General features: G+C 44.4%; 1 protein-coding gene across 2 annotated transcripts in view; it reads left to right on the top strand.

Annotated features, from left to right (window-relative positions):
• The window catches only part of HECTD2 (HECT domain E3 ubiquitin protein ligase 2), a 121,541-nt gene that overhangs the window by 29,080 nt on the left and 76,128 nt on the right, over positions 1–16,333 (top strand). For both annotated transcript variants that reach the window (XM_044296530.1, XM_044296531.1), the window contains one exon: positions 7,801–7,939. In XM_044296530.1, coding sequence (XP_044152465.1) covers positions 7,801–7,939 — 139 coding nt within the window. The remainder of the gene's footprint in view (positions 1–7,800; positions 7,940–16,333) is intronic.

Below are 16,333 nucleotides of genomic sequence, written 5' to 3' on the forward strand. Positions count from 1 at the left end.
CCCAAAAGACGAGAGATTTCTCACAGAAACCGAAATATTTTCAATATAACACACACTATAATACACAAAGCTGTATAATTGCAAAGAAAACATAGGTAGAAAGGATAAGGGATTCCTCTTTAATACCCAGTCCACTTTAGGGCGCAAGGCTGGTCAACATTGACGGTTACTGTTCCATGGGGGGGAAGACCTACTCTCTTTTCTCGGGCTTGGGAAAAAATCTCGTCAAGCCCTTGTATTATTTGTATTTTAAAAGACTGGTTCCGTCTATAGTTTCTCTCCCCCACTGAAAAGATTAAAAAATTACAAATTTGGTTCCAAATTATGTAAGAGACTTGGCACTAAGACGAGAAGTTTTTTCCCTTTTTAAAGAAAAAGGTTCTTGTTCCTGTTCCAGACTCTGAGAAGGGGAGGGGTTTTTATTCGTCCCTTTTTCTCGTACCCAAGCCAGAATGATCATTCAGAATGATTTATGAACCTGAGAGACTTAAATCGGTATCTAAAATGCAAAAAATTCAGAATGGAATCCATACAGTCTGCAATAAAACATCTCTTCAAAGACTGTGCTACCATAGACCTAAAGAATGCCTATTATCACATCCCAATTCTTGCAGATTTTTCTAAATATTTCAGAGTGGCGGTGTTTATGGAATGCCAAGTTCATCATTTACAATACAGAGCACTTCCGTTTGGAATATCTCAGGCCCCCAGGCTCTTTACGAAACTGATGGCAGAAGTTATGGCCCACATAAGGGAAAGAGACATTCTGGTTATTCCTTATTTGGACGATCTTCTAGTGGTGGCAGAATCTGGAGACCTTCTAACCTCACGTCTTCCAGAAGTAATAAAAATTCTAGCAAAGCTAGGGTGGCAGATAAACTGGAAAAAAAGTCAAACCTGACCCCTTCCTAAAAATGTGTTTCTAGGACTGATTCTGAATTCTGTGAAGCTACGTTGCATCCTCCCTCAGCGCAAGATATCCTAAATAAGAGAAGATGTGTGGTCCCTGGTAGTCTCAAAAAAATCGAACTATCATGCAAGGGATGGCATTATTGGGCAGAATGACCTCCATGATACCTGCTGTCAGTTGGGCCCTGTTTCACTCCAGGACGCTTCAATGTCCGATTCTAAAAGAGTGGCAGGGATCATTATCCCCATTGGATACTTAACCTGGTGGCTGGAACCTTTAAATCTAACTCAGGGCCTCCATTGGGATCTACAGGAGCAAATAAGCATCACCACGGATGCCAGTCCGACCCGGTGGGGGGGCCTATTTTCAGTGGGGGGTTCTGCAGGGGGTGTGGCGTTCGACAGAGTCAGGATTGCCAGAATATGAGGGAGTTGAAAGCGATTCTGTTGGCCTTAAGAGTATTCCTACCCAAAATACGAGGAAAGGGAGTAAAAATATTTTCAGACAGCGCCGCGGTGGTATCCTACCTAAACGGATAAGGAGGCACAAGGTCAGAAAATCTTATGTCCTTCGCCGCAGACATTTTTTCTCTAATCATTCCTTATGTTACCGTATTTTTCGCCCTATAAGACGCACTGGCCCATAAGACGCACATAGGTTTTTGGGGAGGAAAATAAGAAAAAAAATATTTTTAACCAAATGGTGTGCTGTGTGTTTAGTGGGTTTGGAACTAATGGTGGTCTGTGGATGGCACTATTACTGGGGATCTGTGGATGACTGACACTGTTATGGGGGGATCTGTGGATGACTGACACTGTTATGGGGGGATCTGTGGATGACTGACACTGTTATGGGGGGATCTGTGGATGACTGACACTGTTATGGGGGGATCTGTGGATGACGGACACTGTTATGGGGATCTGTGGCTGGCACTGTTACAGGGGGGGATCTGTGGCTGGCACTGTTACATGGGGGGATCTGTGGCTGGCACTGTTACAGGGGGGGGATCTGTGGCTGGCACTGTTACAGGGGGGGGGATCTGTGGCTGGCACTGTTACAGGGGGGGGATCTGTGGCTGGCACTGTTACAGGGGGGGATCTGTGGCTGGCACTGTTACGGGGGGGATCTGTGGCTGGCACTGTTACTAGGGGGGATCTGTTACGGGGGGGGAGGGATCTGTGGATGGCACTGTTATATATGTGCCATCCACAGACCCCCCCCAGCCCATAACTGTGCCATCGACAGATTCCTGTCCCCCCCCGCCCCCCCCCCCCCCCCGCCGCCGCTCCGGTATACAAGTATAAGATGTCATAATCAATTAATAGTTATTAAACATGCCCCCTCACTCCTATTACTACCTTACATCCTAATCGCTTCTGTAGAATTCAGGCAGGCTGGGCGGCCGGCGCGTCTCTCACTGATGTCATTTGCCTGCGCCGCCTGCTTCATTCATAAAGTAGGCGGCGCAGGCACGTGACAAGAGTTACGCTGCCGCCCGTCCGGCCTGCCTGAATTCTACAGAAGCGATTAGGATGTAAGGTAGTAATAGGAGTGAGGGGGCATGTTTAATAACTATTAATTGAATATGACATCTTATACTTGTATACCGGAGCGGCGGGGCTATACTACACTGACTGTACCGCCCCGCCGCTATTGCCAGCCCCCAGATCCTCCTCCCAGTCCCTCCCCGAGTCCCCGCTCGCTCCTAGATCGCAGCTTGCGATGTAAAACTGCAAGCATTCGCCCCATAAGACGCAGGGGCATTTCTCCCCCATTTTGGGGGAAGAAAAAGTGCGTCTTATGGGGTGAAAAATACGGTACTTTCATCTAGGCAGTACGCTTAAAGGGAACAGAAAACAAGGTGGCGGATTATCTAAGCAGAAACCATTTGTATGAGGGAGAATAATGTTTAAACCAAGAAGTCTTCAGTCAGATAGTTCAACTGTGGGGCCAACCTCAAGTAGACCTTTTTGCAACCGGACAGAACAAAAAATGCAACCTACTCTTTTCTTTAAATCCGAAAGATTTTCCGTCAGGGATAGACGCCTTCTCCCTTCCATGGCCGGATCAGCTTCTGTATGCCTTTCCTCCTCTAAGACTTCTTCCGAGGGTATTACAGAAGCTGAGGCAGGAGAACGTGGTTCACTTGGTTGAGGAAACTATCTCTTGTAGATCCCTGGATTCAAAACCTTCATCTAACAGCCTGGTATTTGAAGGGGAAATCCTAGAGCGTAGGGGTCTATCTAAGGAAGTTATATCTACCCTTTTATCATGTAGGAAAGAAGTAACCTCTACTATTTACCTCCAGAGTATGGAAGACCTTCTTAAATCTTTCTAAATTCCCGGTAGATCCCTTGAGTTCTCCTCCTATGTCCAGAATTTATTATTTTTTATTTTACAAAAGGGTCTTCATAACAATCTAAGACTTGACACCCTTAACGTTCAAGTTTCTGCCCTTAGTGCTTTCTTTGATTTTCCTATTGCCAATTATCCGTGGATTAGGAGGTTCTTTAATGCAGTTAGTAGGATTAAGCCTGTGATCAGATCTTCCATTTCCCGTGGGATCTTAATCTAGTTTTGTCTAGAATGACGGAGCCTCCTTTCGAACCTCTGTAGGATTTATCTATTAAAACTTTTTTTCTTTCAAAACTGCTTTTCTGGTGGCTATTACCTCTGCCAGGCGTGTGGGTGAGATTTCTGCCTTTTCAGCCTCTCCTCCTTATACTAACATCCTGGAGGACAGAGTGCTCATTAAACCAGATCCTTTCTTTTCTACCTAAAGTGGTCTCCCTGTTTCATAGTACCCAAGACATTGTTCTTCCATCCTTGTGTCAATCTCCAAAGAACGAGGAAGAGAGGAGGCTCCAGTGTCTAGACATTAAAAGATTCCTGTCTGAATATCTGAAAGTCAACGGAGGAAATCCTCTAGACTTTTTGTACAGTTTGGTGAAAGAAACTAAGGTAATAAAGTTTCTTCTAGAAATCTATTCAGATGGATAGTGGGGGCTATCGCTTTAGCCTATTCCTCAGCGGGGAAAACTCCCCCGTTGGGATTTGGAGCTCACTCAACTAGATCCATTTCTACTTCTTGGGCTGAGAGGGCTGATGCATCTCTAGAACAAATTTGTAGGGCTTATATCTGGAAGTCTCCATGCCTTCTTTTTTTCATCACTTCAGGTTAGATTTAGACTCCAAGGACCATTTATCTTTTGGCAAGAAGGTCTTGCAGGCAGTTACCCCCCCCCCCCCCCCCCCAAGCTACCAAGCTAGTTTCTATTCTAGTCTTCTCTCAAGGTCGATTGGCGTAAGGGAAATTCAGGATTACTCTTACCGGTACTCGTTTTTCCATGAGCCCATGACAGCACCTGGGATTTATTCCCACATAAGGGAAAAAATAAAATAAAATGAGAGTTTGTATTAGATGTGTTTTTAAGACAAGTTCTCGCAATTTAAGTGGTGGTATAGGGGCAAAGACTTCGAAACGCGTAGGACTGGTCTTTTGGCCCACGGAGGTATCCGTCCAACAGCTGTGACGTCACACGCTACGTTCTCTGATTCCCTTACCAACAAGCTCCTTCGTACGCGCGCCAGCTGCCGGCCGGAGCGTGGCGCGCGCCTTTTTTTGAAGTTGAGCACGGAGTATCGCTGTCCATCCCGCACTGTTTAGTGCTATGAAGAACTAACCTACAGGAGGAGCATTTTCAAGCCCACATTCTGCCGAACAGGTATTTAAAACCATCCGATTAGGCCTTATGTCCTTTTTCCTGCGCTGATACCATACCTTTATATTTGACACTTATACACTTTGTGGATCGAGACAACTGATCTCTCTTTGGTACCCAGCAGCGGCTCTGTGCACAGCAGTTCACAGAGAAAGGACATAGCTGACAGCGCAGACACAATTACAAAATTTTATACTGACCCATTTATTTCCCTAAGGAGCCCTGAATGGAGGAATCCGATTAGTTGCTATGGGCAACTAAGCCCGTTCTACTTTACACCAGTTTTGATCAATTTGGCGCTAATAGGGGCAATGCAGACTCCCCCATGTTGTTAAAATTTGGTGGATCTTTAGACATGACATAACATTTTTGTCTAGAACTGCTACTTGAATTTTTACTCCAATTCGCAGTTTGCAACTCTTTTTTAAAAATAAATAAAAGTTGCACAGTAATAAATCTGGAGTGAAAGGAATTGGCATAGCTAACCATGCCCACTTAAACATGACAAAGGGCTATGTGAAAGCATCTTAAAGGAGTTGTGCAAGTTTGGGAGGGCTTTTGGCACAAGCACAGCTGCTATACGATGTACAGGGGGGTGCTTGGTAAGTGCCCGGGAGGTCACCGCAGCAGCTTCCCGAAATAGCAGATCGGTGGGGGTGCTAGGACTTATATCCTGGATAACCCCTTTTAATAGGAGGCCTGTCATTATGAATTATTGACTTCTATGATCAAAACTCCAATAGCAAATGATTAATAAAAGTCGCAAACCTGATTGTACATATGGGCTGCAGGAACGCCTTCTGGAGAGTGCTGCGTGCGGATGGCAGCCGTATCCGGCTCCGTGCTGGATAATCTCTTTCTGCTTGAGTTGTACAAGTCCTGATTCAGCAGCTCAAAGGTGTCTGGGGGATAAATGCCTGACTCTTAATAGAACGACACTGAAAACACATACGTGTGCGGCCTTGCCACGTGGATATTTAACGTTTCTTCCTTCTCCGCATTAGCCTTTCTCATTACAAAAGAGGCAAGTGGGTGAAGAGTAAAAAAACAACCTGTTTACTCTGAAGTCCTTTTTTTTTTTTTAACTTTCCTTCAAATCCAAGTCCCTGTGATGTTTTTCCAGTTTCTAGCTGTGAAAGCGGAGGGCAGTCTTTCTGTACAATCGGTGGCGCTGATGGCTGCTGGTGTGTGGGTTTGTGTGATTCATGTTCTACACTCCGCTGCTGGCGGCTTCCCATCTGTAATACTTGCTCTCATTCACAAATTCGGAACAGTCGACGTACTCCATCCCGGTCTCCCACTATAGCTGGAAGAAAGCTGGAGCCATCTGTACCGGCCGCAGGGGATTAAAAGAAAACAAATGCGTATAAGGGTGGATTTTATTTTTTATTTAAAGTAACCCACCTTTAAAAGGGAACCTTTCGTCAATTTTAAGCCTGTATTTTTGGTCCACATTTTTGCGGATCGCACACAGGCCCATTTGTTTCTAATTGACAGAACACTGTTTGCTGTCCACATCTGTATGTCCGTTCCGTATTCTTCTCTGTTTTGCAGAAAAGAATGGGCATTATTACAATGGATCCGCAAAAAAAAATTATGCAACAAGGACGTCACACGGAGGTCATCCATATTTTTTGCGGATTGCATAATATACCCTTAGGCCTCATGCACACAACCATATCCGTTTTGCAAAACACTGACATCTGTGTTGTGTCCATATTTTTTTTTCTTTTAACCGTTGACTTCAGTGGGCTTGTGGTCCACATTTTGTGGCCAAGAATAGGACATGTTCTATCCTTCTGTGGAACAGACACATGGATGCGGACAGCCCGCAGATTACATCTATGTCCAGTCCGTTTTTTAATAGACCTATAGAAATGAATGGGTCCGTTTGCAATCCTCCAAAAAATGTGGATTGGGCACAGGTACAAAATACAGTCATGTTTGAGACCTTAGGGCTCATGCACACTGCTATGTGTTTTGCGGTCTGCAAAACTCACATCCTGGCCAAGTGAATGGCCATTTATTTCTGTAGAAATGGACAAGAATAGGACATGTTCTATCTTTTTTGTGAGGCTGCAGAACGGACGTGTGGAAGGCGGACAAAATTAGGTTTTATTATATGCAAATGAGCCTCTAGGAGCAATGGGGGTGTTACCATTACTCCTAGATGCTTAGCTCTCTCTGCAACTGCCATGCCCTCTGGACTTTGACAGGGCCAGGAGTGATTACATTAAAACTGTCATCTTAATCATATTACAGATGGCATGGCAGTTGCAGAGAGAGCAGAGTCTCTAGGTGTAATGGCAACGCCTCTATTGCTCCTAGAGGCTCATTTGCATATATTAAAACATCATTTTTTTCAGCAATGCGGGCACATATGAACATGGGACAAACACAGATGCCTTCAGCTGCCAAGCACACACGTAACAGGTCAGCCGGTGTCATAGGTACAGATCTGCCCTTTTATTGTTACCCCCTCTGCTGGGGTAGATTATGATCTCAGGTGTCGTTTTCAGTTTTTACACAATTCTGTACACTGTACCGTAATAAAAAAAATGTATTCAGTTTTAGAACTACATTTTGTTTTTTGTTTTTTTTAATTAAAGCCACAGTTCCATGAAAAAAAAAAAAATATGTGGTTGACTTCGCATAATGGAAGCAGTAAGGGGTTCATGTGAGGCTTTCTTCAAAGCACATTCAATAACACTTTGTCTTATTTGTATGCAAATGACTTCCATATTGTCCTCAGGTTAGCTGATAGGTCATATAAATTATTTAACATTATTAAAAGAAGGCAGGTTTATTGCAAACGGCAATATTGCCTTGATGGGAGAGAGAAGCAATCCAAATGCTTGCACAGCTTCCCTATCCTCTTCTAGCGGACATGTCCCCTCTCCTGACAAAGAAAATACTTGTGTTCCCCATGAGAACCCATTCTTGACCACATTTTCCTCAAAATCGGTATTATGTTGCTCCTGGTTTATTCCTGCTCGAAATTTAGGAATAAGTTTTACCACTTGGGAGTGTGTCCTTGCCTGACCCTGTCCACTCAGTACTGACCGTATTAGTTTGGGGAGGCACAGACGAGGGATCAGTCTTTTAATACAGCACTGAGCATTTACAACCTCCTCTAACCTACAGTGTCATTTTGTCTTTGTTTTTCAGTGAGGGACCTTCCGCCAATATGCCTTGATGTTCGACAAAAGCAGCGAATCTCCATTGATACGCTACCTGCAGAGATGAAAGCCCCTATCCTACCCGAACCTCCCATTCCAGTACGGACCAAAACCCTAAAGGATTTTCAGTGAGTTCAATGCAATTCCAATATCAGATATTTTTTATTTTAGGAAATAATTTTGCTGTCTTCTAAAGAACCCTGGATCAGGTTAGGAAGCCCAATTCTAAAACTGTCTAGCAACCACACATGACTCTGGTAGTAGTCGAGCCACGTCAGTTGGAGACACTGTGCTGTTCGAAGCTCTGTTCCTGTAACCACACTGCTGCGCCAGAACCATTGTATGATGACTGATACTGACGATGCCCAATAGTACCCTATTGGCTCATTATGGGTTCCTTGAGCAGTTCTGTTGCATTTAGCAATTATATCACTGAATAGTTATCCTACTTAAAACTTAACTTTTAGTCATTATTAATTAAAATAGGTCCCACAGAAAAATTTCGATAGCTGCATATATCAGATACAGTGGACTTATGCACAATGAGGCACAGGGTAAAAGTAGAAAATAAAGAGCACGAATTTGGACCAAATAGTCCCACTCACGGTTTGGTGATTGTTCTGTTTACGGAGATGAATCGTACCGCAGCAAGATAGTGGGAAGGTCCACAAAAACTGATAAAGGGGTATTGTAGTCACCGGCTCTTCTTATACAGGACAGGTGGATAGCTGGGAAGATTAAATCCCTATCCGACTGGTGAGGCCCTGCCTAAAAGCGGAGAGGTCTCCCGCCTATATGCGGGAGAATCACCCCCAGAGGGAGCGACCCCACTTATCGACGGCTGTCCCTGGTATCCTGTCCCTGAAAAAATATATATGTATCTCCCAGTGTCAGTACAGCCAAAATAAAGTTGTTATATAATCCCTGTTATATAATTTGGGATTATATAACAACTTTATTTTGGCTGTACTGACACTGGGAGATACATATATATTTTTTCAGGGACAGGATACCAGGGACAGCCGTCGATAAGTGGGGTCGCTCCCTCTGGGGGTGATTCTCCCGCATATAGGCGGGAGACCTCTCCGCTTTTAGGCAGGGCCTCACCAGTCGGATAGGGATTTAATCTTCCCAGCTATCCACCTGTCCTGTATAAGAAGAGCCGGTGACTACAATACCCCTTTATCAGTTTTTGTGGACCTTCCCACTATCTTGCTGCGGTACGATTCATCTCCGTAAACAGAACAATCACCAAACCGTGAGTGGGACTATTTGGTCCAAATTCGTGCTCTTTATTTTGTACTTTTACCCTGTGCCTCATTGTGCATAAGTCCACTGTATCTGATATATGCAGCTATCGAAATTTTTCTGTGGGACCTATTTTAATTAATAATGACTAAAAGTTAAGTTTTAAGTAGGATAACTATTCAGTGATATACAGCTTATATTCCTACACTATATATATATTTTTCTCTACTGTGAATTTTTTGCATTTAGCAATTAGCAGAGCTTGCAGGATTTATTCTTGCTGTCAAAAACTAAGGAGACCCCCCCCCCCCCCCCCCCACCTGCTCCCTGCACCGTTCCTGGTCCTCGCACCACCGCTGCTGCTTCTCCCCATGCCCGGATGAAAACAGCTGGGGGGTTGTGGGAGCAGCCAATGGCGGACGGGGACGAGTTTTTAGAAATCCTCATTCAGATGTAGCAGAACAAATCCACAGCAGAAACTGACTTGTGGTGCGGATTTTAAACCTGCAGCATGCCAATTTATAGTGCGGATTTCACAGCAGATTTTACCCTTTCCAATGCAAGGAAAGAGATCTACATGTAATTTGTGACTTTTCTACAACAAAATTGGCGACAAAATGCATCATTTGGTGTGTTTTTTTTTATTTTTGTTATTTTTTTCTGCTGCAGAATTTCCACAGCTAATCAGTCATGTATAAACCCAGCCTTAAGGGTAAATGCACACGCTTAGGATTTATGTGCGGACAATTGGTGCGTATTTTCCGCATGCAGATTTTGAAGTGAATGGAGAAAATCCAGTTCGGAAAAGTAAAATAAATTGACATGCTGCGGATTTTAAAAATCTGCATCGTGTGCATGATAATTTCAAATTGTCATAGAATACAATATACAGATCCTGTGCATTTAGCTTAAACCTTTTTTTTTTTTTGGGGGGGGTGGGTTCAAACCCCAACCCTTTAGGCGGACCTGCATAGGGATGCATACTTTGCTGATTTCAGCGCCTCCTCTCGCCGGCCTTGGCTGCTCCACCGAGCTCCCAAGATGTAAATTCTGCTCCTCTTGTGTCATGTGAAATGGTCAGGTCACTGCTGCCACCAGCAACTGGCTGCAGCAGTATTAAAAGGGAAGTTTACATGTTAGAAGCTCAGTGGCGAGACCGGGGAGCCAGCGCTGGGAAGCCGGGTAAGTATACTTTTTGCAATGCTCCCCACCTGACAAAGGTGTACAACCCTTTAAGCTTGCTTTTCCTTTAAGAGTCTTGAATTCAACTATTGCAAAAACATTTTTATGCCCAGTGCGTCATTCAGCAAGTATGACTGCGCGGTGTCATAATAATTTGTCCATTCTTACTAGCCTTTGTCTGCATGGAATTCTCTGTACGCCAGGCTCCATTTCTGTGTACCGCTGACGACTTCAGCTGTAATCAGAAATGTCACCGCATTACGGTAATCTGATGAGTGGGAAATGAAGTACAAGGTTGTGCCTCTAGCCTTTCATTAAACTTTACATTCTCGCTGAAAACACAGGCTTCTGTCCAGCAATGTGATTGTCTTGGTGAGTCAGGCACACTGGATTGTACTCCCGCTTTGTCTGATAGTGGCTGGGCCTAAGTCGGATAAGTGTGGATGAGGCAAAATGTAGCAATTTCTTCTTACATTTTTAAGGAAAGAATTGTCTTTTGTATTTACCATGAAAGTGAAAGGTTCAGGACACAGTGTCCGCATCTGTGTTGGTCCCATGTTCATATGTGCCCGCATTCCTGAGAAAAATGTTTTAATATATGCAAAAGAGCCTCTAGGGGCAATGGGGGCGTTGCCGTTACACCTAGAGGCTTTGCTCTCTCTGCAACTGCTGCACTCCCTGTACTATGATGGATTGATAGGACCAGAAGGGGGAAAAGTCATTAAGTCTGGCCCTGTCAATCGAGGTGGAGAAGGCACAGAAGTTACAGAGCCTCTAAGGGTCCATTCACACGTCCGCAATTTCGTTCCTGCATTTTGCAGAACGGAATTGCGGACCCATTCATTTCTATGGGGCAGCAAGATGTGTTGCCCGGATTCGGAATTGCGGATCCGCAATTCCGATCCCGAAAAAAATAGAACCTGTCCTATTCTTGTCCACAATTGCGGACAAGAATAGGCATTTTCTATTAAGTGCAGGCGATGTCCGTCTTTTGCGGATCCACATGTGAATGGACCCTAAGAGTAATGACAACGCCCCTGTTGCTCCTAGAGGCTCATTTGCATACACTAATACATAATTTTTCTCAGCAATGCAGGCACATGTGAACATGGGACCAACACCGATGTCTTCAGCTGCCAAGCGCACATGTAACAGGTCAGCCAGTGTCATAGGTACAAATCTGCTCACAGATGCCCTTAAATATAAAACACTAGATTTTGCTTGACTTATGATCTTATACACTGATATGCGAATATCACTACTAACAGGGTCTTTCCAGGATATGACTGATGGCCTATAGTTAGGTTAGGCCTTTAATGTAGAATCTTGAGAGTCTCGCCCCTGAGTTGTCCACTGATCAGCAGAACAAAAGATTATTAGTGCTCATCAGAGAGCCGGGACCCCTTCTCTGCATTACCCAGCGTGGTGCTATGGCTGTACCTGGTTTTGCACCAAGACCAGTCCTCAGCCTGTTCTCTTGAATGGACTGAGCTGCAGTACCAGACACGGTAACATTCATATGGACATCACTTTGACGGGTACCCTTCGTTTTCCTAATCAGTGGGGTCCGGGAGGTGGATTCGCCTCTGATCTTACATTATGCTCATGCAATATCTTAAGCAAGGGCCATCAGTTTTATGAATGTCACTCAAGATAAACTCTGGTGAGGGACAGTGTCCAGTCCTGTGTCCTCCTCCTCTTACTTCCACTGTAATTCAAAGGCTATTGACACCTTCAGGACATTTTTTAAGATTGCATTTTACTCATTTTGGGCTAAAAAATCATTGTTTCAATTGGTCTTTATTTAAAAAAATATTGGGCTGTTCTGTTACAAAGGGCTAACTGTTTGTTTATCTGTGTGACTGGTACTTTCACTTTGTGCCCGTCATCTAATAACCCTTATCTCTAAATTACTAGTAGCTCAAAAACACTTATTTAAGCCACATTATGATCAGTAAGATAATAACTAAGCTATAATAAGTGTTAATAAGGTCAGAGATGAGGAGCCCCCAGCTGAGGTGCCTTATGGAAGAGAGTAAAAATACAGATGCTGCTACTAGAGAATGTCATGGCTGTACAGAGAAAGGGGCTCAACATATAATATATAAAGCTGAGTAGATGTATGTGTGTATGTCTGCTAAAGAAATCCTCATTGTCGCATTTACATCATGAAATTTGAAACACAGGTACATCAGGTGTCCGGGAAGGTTTTTCGACCAGGTCTCAGCTCTCTAGGACATACCGTTCCTAAGATATTCCCCAAAAATGCATTAGTTAATAGAAGCTTGGTCACATGACCCTTATCAGCCAATAGAAGCTTCCAGGCCGTTAGCCTCCACATACACAATTTTACTCCAGGTTTCCATAACAACCCAGCCATTTTTTATTTTTTTCACTTCTGTAGGTCAGCTTTAAAGGAAATCTGTCACCAGGATAATCGCTGTTGAAGTAAAGCCATGGCCTAATAGCACTTAGTACCTTATTTCAAGATGTGCCTTTTGTTCCAGCAATAGATGTTTTTATCCTCTGATTTCCAGTTTATTTGGTATGCAAATGAGGCAGTTAGGTGCCCCAATGTGTCAACTCTCAAAAGACTAACATAACCACCCCAGGACCACCTAACGCACGGATGCGTCCTGGAGGCGGTCGATTTATTCTCCTGGACGCATCCGTGCGTCATCTTGCGAGAGGCGGGATTTCCTGTGAACGCGCGCACACAGTCGCGCGTTCACAGGATCGGAAGGTAAGAGACTGGATCTACAGCCTGCCAGCGGCGATCGTTCGCTGGCAGGCTGTAGATGCGATTATTTATTTTTTTAACCCCTAACAGGTATATTAGACGCTGTTTTGATAACAGCGTCTAATATATCTGGTCCTCTGGTGGTCCCTTTTGCTTGGATCGACCACCAGAGGACACAGTTAGCTCTGTAAAGTAGCACCAAACACCACTACACTACACTACACCCCCCCCGGTCACTTATTAACCCCTTATGAACCCCTGATCACCCCATATAGACTCCCTGATCACCCCCCTGTCATTGATAACCCCCCTGTAAGGCTCCATTCAGACGCCCGTATGTGTTTCACGGATCCACGCATCCATGGATCGGATCCGCAAAACACATACGGACGTCTGAATGGAGCCTTACAGGGGGGTGATCAATGACAGGGTGGTGATCACCCCATATAGTCTCCCTGATCACCCCCCTGTAAGGCTCCATTCAGAATTTTTTTTGGCACAAGTTAGCGGAAATTGATTATTATTATTTTTTTTTTTTTCTTACAAAGTCTCATATTCCACTAACTTGTGACAAAAAATAAAAACTTCCATGAACTCACTATGCCCATCACGAAATACCTTGGGGTGTCTTTCCAAATGCGTGCAAAGTAGTTTGAAATCAAAATCTGTAAAAAAATGGCCGGTGAAATCCGGAAGGTGCTCTTTGGAATGTGGGCCCCTTTGCCCACCTAGGCTGTAAAAAAGGGTCACACATGTGGTATCGCCGTACTCGGGAGAAGTTGGGGAATGTGTTTTGGGGTGTCATTTTACATATACCCATGCTGGGTGAGAGAAATATCTCGGCAAAAGACAACTTTTCCCTTTTTTTTTTTTTTTTTATACAAAGTTGGCATTTGACCAAGATATTTATCTCGCCCAGCATGGGTATATGTAAAATGACACCCCAAAACACATTCCCCAACTTCTCCTGAGTACGGCGATACCACATGTGTGACACTTTTTTGCAGCCTAGGTGGGCAAAGGGGCCCACATTCCAAAGAGCACCTTTCGGATTTCACTGGCCATTTTTTACAGATTTTGATTTCAAACTACTTTGCACGCATTTGGGCCCCTAAAATGCCAGGGCAGTATAACTACCCCACAAGTGACCCCATTTTGGAATGAAGACACCCCAAGGTATTTCATGATGGGCATAGTGAGTTCATGGAAGTTTTTATTTTTTGTCACAAGTTAGTGGAATATGAGACTTTGTAAGGAAAAAAAAATCATAATTTTCCGCTAACTTGTGACAAAAAATAAAAAGTTCTATGAACTCATTATGCCCATCAGTGAATACCTTAGGGCAGTGATGGCGAACCTATGGCACGGGTGCCAGAGGCGGCACTCAGAGCCCTCTCTGTGGGCACCCGCACTGTGAAAAAAGTCTATGGTGTACCAATATGCCTTAGACTTTTCCTGCCATTCATTAGCGCAGGGCGCACTATGCACAGGCAGGGCACTGAAAGTAGGCAGGCTTTAATGGCTAAATGATAAAGTACATGGAATATATACTATATTGAACTATAGTATTCAGGTTAAATTGCTGTGTTGGCACTTTATGATAAATAAGTGGGTTTTGAGTTGCAGTTTGGGCACTCTGCCTCTAAAAGGTTCGACATCACTGCCTTAGGGTGTCTACTTTCTGAAATAGGGTTATTTGTGGGGTTTTTCTACTGTCTGGGCATTGTAGAACCTCAGGAAACATGACAGGTGCTCAGAAAGTCAGAGCTGCTTCAAAAAGCGGAAATTCACATTTTTGTACCATAGTTTTGTAAACGCTATAACTTTTACCCAAACCATTTTTTTTAATCAAAAACATGTAGAACAATAAATTTAGAGAAAAATTAATATATAGATGTCGTTTTTAAAAAAAAAAAATTTTTACAACTGAAAGTGAAAAATGTCATTTTTTTGCAACAATTTCGTTAAATTTCGATTAATAACAAAAAAAGTAAAAATGCCAGCAGCAATGAAATACCACCAAATGAAAGCTCTCTTAGTGAGAAGAAAAGGAGGTAAAATTCATTTGGGTGGTAAGCTGCATGACCGAGCAATAAACGGTGAAAGTAGTGTAGTGCAGAAGTGTAAAAAGTGGTCTGGTCATTAAGGGTGTTTAAGCTAGGGGAGCTGAAGTGGTTAAAGAGGACCTTTCACCTGGAAAAACATTGCGAACTAAGTATCATTACATATACAGCGGCGCCCAGGGATCTTACTGAACTTACTATTATCCCTGGGCTCCGCTCCGTTCGGCCGCGATGTCCTCTGGTATGTTCGGTGACTTGGTTATAGTAGGCGGAGTCTGCCCTTGTCCTGCTGGGCGTCTCCTCCTCCTCCTAGGCTGTAGCGATGGCCAATCGCAGCACAGAGCTCACAGCCTGGGAGGTTTTTTCTCCCAGTCTGTGAGCTCTGCGCTGCGATTGGCCATCGCTACAGCCTAGGAGAAGGAGACTCCCAGCAGAACAAGGGCAGTCTCCGCCTACTATAACCAAGTCCCTGAACATAACGGGAGAATGGAGCGGCGCCCAGGGATAATAGTAAGTTCAGTGAGATCCCTGGGCGCCGCTGTATATGTCAGTATACTTAGTTCACAATGTTTTTCCAGGTGAAAGGTCCTCTTTAAAACCCTGCCACCAGGTCCTGCTAAGACACGCCCCTGATCTGGTTAGGCCACGCCCATCCCAATCCTCAGCCGAGAGGGATTGGAAAAATAAAGTTAAAAATCAACTTCTGTCAACTGCAGAGGTGGGAGGGACAGTGACTTTCTTCCTGCAGCTCACACTCAGACAACACAGTGCTGCTGTCTGAGAGTGAACTGTTCAAAAGGACATCCTTGTGTCCGTCCAGGCCCTGCGCCAGATGGAGGATAGGGAATCTAGGGGCAGGCTGCTGTGGAGGTCACAGTTAAGGCTGGGTTCAGACCGGAGCGTTTTACAGCGCGTTCCTACGCATTGTAAAACGCTCAACAGGCAAGAACCAATAATTCCCTATAGGAATGGTTCTCACCTGAGCGTTTTACAGGGCGTCTTGTCGCGCGTTTCTGTACATAGACTTCCGGGAACGCGCGACAATGGGCGTTCGCATACTACCGGACCCGCTTATGTGTGACGCCGGAGAATCGCGCATACACAGCGCTCAGGTCAGTACGCTCCGGTCTGAACCGGCTGTAAGGGGATGGTCCGCTATGGAGGTCAGTGTTAAGGGGCAGATTGCTGTAAAGGCCGCTGTTAAGGGGGCTGGCCCCTGTGGAGGTCACTGTCAAGGGGGTGGTGTGCTGTGAAACTGTTAAAGGGGAAGGTTGCTGTAAAGGTCAAAG

This window comes from Bufo gargarizans, chromosome 6, assembly GCF_014858855.1.
Source record: "Bufo gargarizans isolate SCDJY-AF-19 chromosome 6, ASM1485885v1, whole genome shotgun sequence".
Taxonomy (NCBI): Eukaryota; Metazoa; Chordata; class Amphibia; order Anura; family Bufonidae; genus Bufo; species Bufo gargarizans.